Source organism: Mus caroli, chromosome 11, assembly GCF_900094665.2.
Source record: "Mus caroli chromosome 11, CAROLI_EIJ_v1.1, whole genome shotgun sequence".
In the NCBI taxonomy this organism is placed as follows: Eukaryota; Metazoa; Chordata; class Mammalia; order Rodentia; family Muridae; genus Mus; species Mus caroli.
In genome coordinates, this window is record NC_034580.1 from 2462935 (window position 1) to 2466126 (window position 3192).

Here is a 3192-nt window from a genome sequence, read left to right on the forward strand (position 1 = left end):
TTAAATCTCCTTAAACTCGGAGATTTAATCTTCTGGAATCCATAGCCACTATGGCTCAAGATCTCCATACCAAGATCCAGATAAGGATCTCCAAGCCTCCAGATAAGGGTCACTGGTGAGCCNATTCTGGATTGTAGTTCATTCCAAATATAGTCAAGTTGACAACCAGGAATAGCCACTACAGGCAGGAACTCGCACAGGGCAGGAATCTGGAGGCAGGAGCTGATGCAGAGGCCACGGAGGGTGCTGCTGACTGGCTTGCTCCTCATGGCTTGCTCAGCCTGCTTTCTTATTGAACCAGGACTACTAGGCTAAGGATGGCTCCACCCACAGTGGGCAGAGCCCTTTCTCATCAATCACCAATTAAGAAAAGCCCCTACCTCGTTTTGTATTATCATGTTAGTTATCATGCACTGAATGTAGCAAAAATCATCTTGAGAGGAAATTTGTATACTCAGTATCTAATCATTTTAACCTCTGAGAATATTTTTGGCTGTCTGTCATTCTTTGATGAGAGGAATGGAGGCAGAGGAGGTAACTAAAAGCTTTGGTGTTTTTGTTTTTTTGTTTTTTTTTTTAACAAAAACAAACTTTTAAATATACAAATAAAAACACATTTAGTATCCACACTCCAGAATATTTTAAAGACCAGAACTCGTGTCCCATTGTGTGTTTCACCCTGAAGGGCTTTCAAGGCGCCTGGTGCCAAGGATCCTGACCTTCCATCAAGAGAGAATGCTAAGGTAAAATGCTGTTTTATTAGATTAATTTTCTTGTTCTGAATCCAGCATTTTCAGGATTTGTCCTAAGTTACATGGTGCCTTTTCTATTATCATTTTTATGTGGAAAGTTTGTCAGAGAAAACCTTCCTAGACAATTTTGTGTAGTTGATTTGTTTTGGTTTTTTGCTTTTTGTTTTTTGGGGTTTTGTTGGGGGTTGTTGTTGTTGTTGTTGGAGACATGGTCTCTCTGTGTGTCAGCAGTTCTCAACCTATGGGTTATAACCCCTTTGGGGTAGAATGACCCTTTCACGGGTCACATATCAAATATCCCACATATTAGATATTTACATTATGATTCAAACAGTAGCAAAATTCCAGTTATGAAGTAGGGACAAAACTAATTTTATGGTTGGGAGGGTCACCACAACACGAGGAACTGTATTAAAGGGTCACAGCATTAGGAAGGTTGAAAAACTCTGTTCTGTATAGTCCTGGCTGTCCTAGAACTCACTATAAGGACCAGGTTGGCCTCAAACTCACAGAGATCCTCCTGACTCTGTTTCCTGAGTGCTGGAATTAAAAGTACATGCCGCCACAACTGGCTTGCAGTTATTATTATTTTTTTTTTAATTTTGATGAAAGCCAAAGAGATAATAAATACTTGGCGGTAATGAGAGTTGAAGTAATGGCCCAGAAATGCATAGTGATAGGGAAGTAGTTTGCTGACAAAACACCATGACCAAGGTAACTTATAAATGAAAGTGTTTAATTTGGAGCTCATGGTTCCAGAGAGTTAGAGTCCATGAACATCATGGTGGGAAACATGGCAGCAGGCAGCAGGCAGCAGCCGAAAGCTCACATATTGGTCCACAAGCAGAAAGCAGAGAGAGCACATGGCATGGGCTTTAGAAATCTCAGAGCCCACCCCCAGTGACACACCTCCTCCAACATGGCCACACCACTGAATCCTTCCCAAACAGTTCTACCAACTGGAGATCAGTCATTCAAGCATGTGAGTATATGGGGGCTGTTCTTATTCAAACCATCATGACACACAGTCAGTAAAAGTGAAAATCGAGCAAAGATTATTGAGATAAGTAAGCAATATTGTGATTTTTAAAATTATATTATTATGACTTATCCAATATTCATGTCTAAAAATCTGTATTAAATTAGTTACCACAATAATCAAGGAATATGCCTTTGTCAGCAAAGAAAGGCTACACAGCAGAGCGCCTGTGGGTGCATTTCCCCCTCGCACTCTTTATTCTAGTTTGAAGAGAGTTTCTTCCCTCTTCTGATGCCATTTTCAGACTAATGTGAACATTGTAGAAACATAGACATGTATGCACAGCTTATCAATATTTTCATTACAAATGAAATATACTGTGTTTTCTAAGTTGTTCAATTAAAATTAATGACCAGTATGGCAAGACAGGCCAATGGGCACAGTAATGGCATGAATGTTAAGGGGGTAACCAACTCCTTTCTAATTGGAGGTGAAGCATGCTCCACACAAGAAAACACATGCCTCGTACTGTAAATGTGGCTAAGGTTCTGTGGGTAGGAGCTCACAGGCCCCAGGGTGGACCTACTATTATCATTATCCATGAACATAGTATTACATTGCCCTCTAGATCTACATCTCTCTACCCATATGTGAGTGAAGCTCTCAGAGGAGTTTCTTTGTGCAGTTGATGAAGTGCAGAGAATAAGTGTCTGAGGAATGCTGATCTGAGACATGTATACCATACCCTCGCTCCAAGGCTTAGGGCATGTCCCAAAAGGCAGGTGGTTAAGAGCCACATGTCTGAGGGGACCAGAGTAAAACAGTGACATGTAGACATGATAGGACTGTTGTATTCATGAACTCAAACCGCAGTGGCTGTGTGCACACGGTGTACCCAGATCAACCATTCTAGCACAGAGAGGGAAAGGTTCACCACCCCTCCCCCAACTCCTAATGGAGGATCTTTGATAGGAGTTAATGGCCCCTGAGGAAAGGGGAGTCAACTTTCTTTAAGCAGGTGGCTCCTGGTAAGACAGCCATGCTCCAGTGATTACCTCATACCCAGCACTTTTCATGATGCTTCTAAAGGCAGTCAGGTTGACAATGATAATCCAGCCATCTCAGCTAATTGAACACATTTTCAAATGTCTATTGATCTTTTGTGTGTCTTCTTCTGAGAAATATCTATTCAGTTCATCAACCTGAACTGAACATTGTTAGATTGGATGACTGGTTTTTTGCTAATGTTTAAATTTTGCAGTTCTTTAATATATACCTTAGATATTAAGCCAATGTCTAATATGTAGCTGGCAAAGATTTTTTTACCCCTCTGTAGGCTGCCTCTTCTCTCTGGCAATTGCCTTCTTCACTGCTCAGCATTTTAATAGAACACAGTCCCAACATCTATTCATCTATTATTTTTTACCGAACTGTGGGACACTGGACTATACACTGACAGTC

At 41.0% G+C, this 3192-nt stretch overlaps 1 protein-coding gene across 2 annotated transcripts in view; it reads left to right on the forward strand.

Annotated features, from left to right (window-relative positions):
- LOC110305029 (ankyrin repeat domain-containing protein 26-like) overlaps window positions 1-3192 on the forward strand; it is a 123451-nt gene that overhangs the window by 39230 nt on the left and 81029 nt on the right. For both annotated transcript variants that reach the window (XM_021176772.1, XM_021176771.1), the window contains exon 13: window positions 686-743. In XM_021176772.1, coding sequence (XP_021032431.1) covers window positions 686-743 — 58 coding nt within the window. The remainder of the gene's footprint in view (window positions 1-685; window positions 744-3192) is intronic.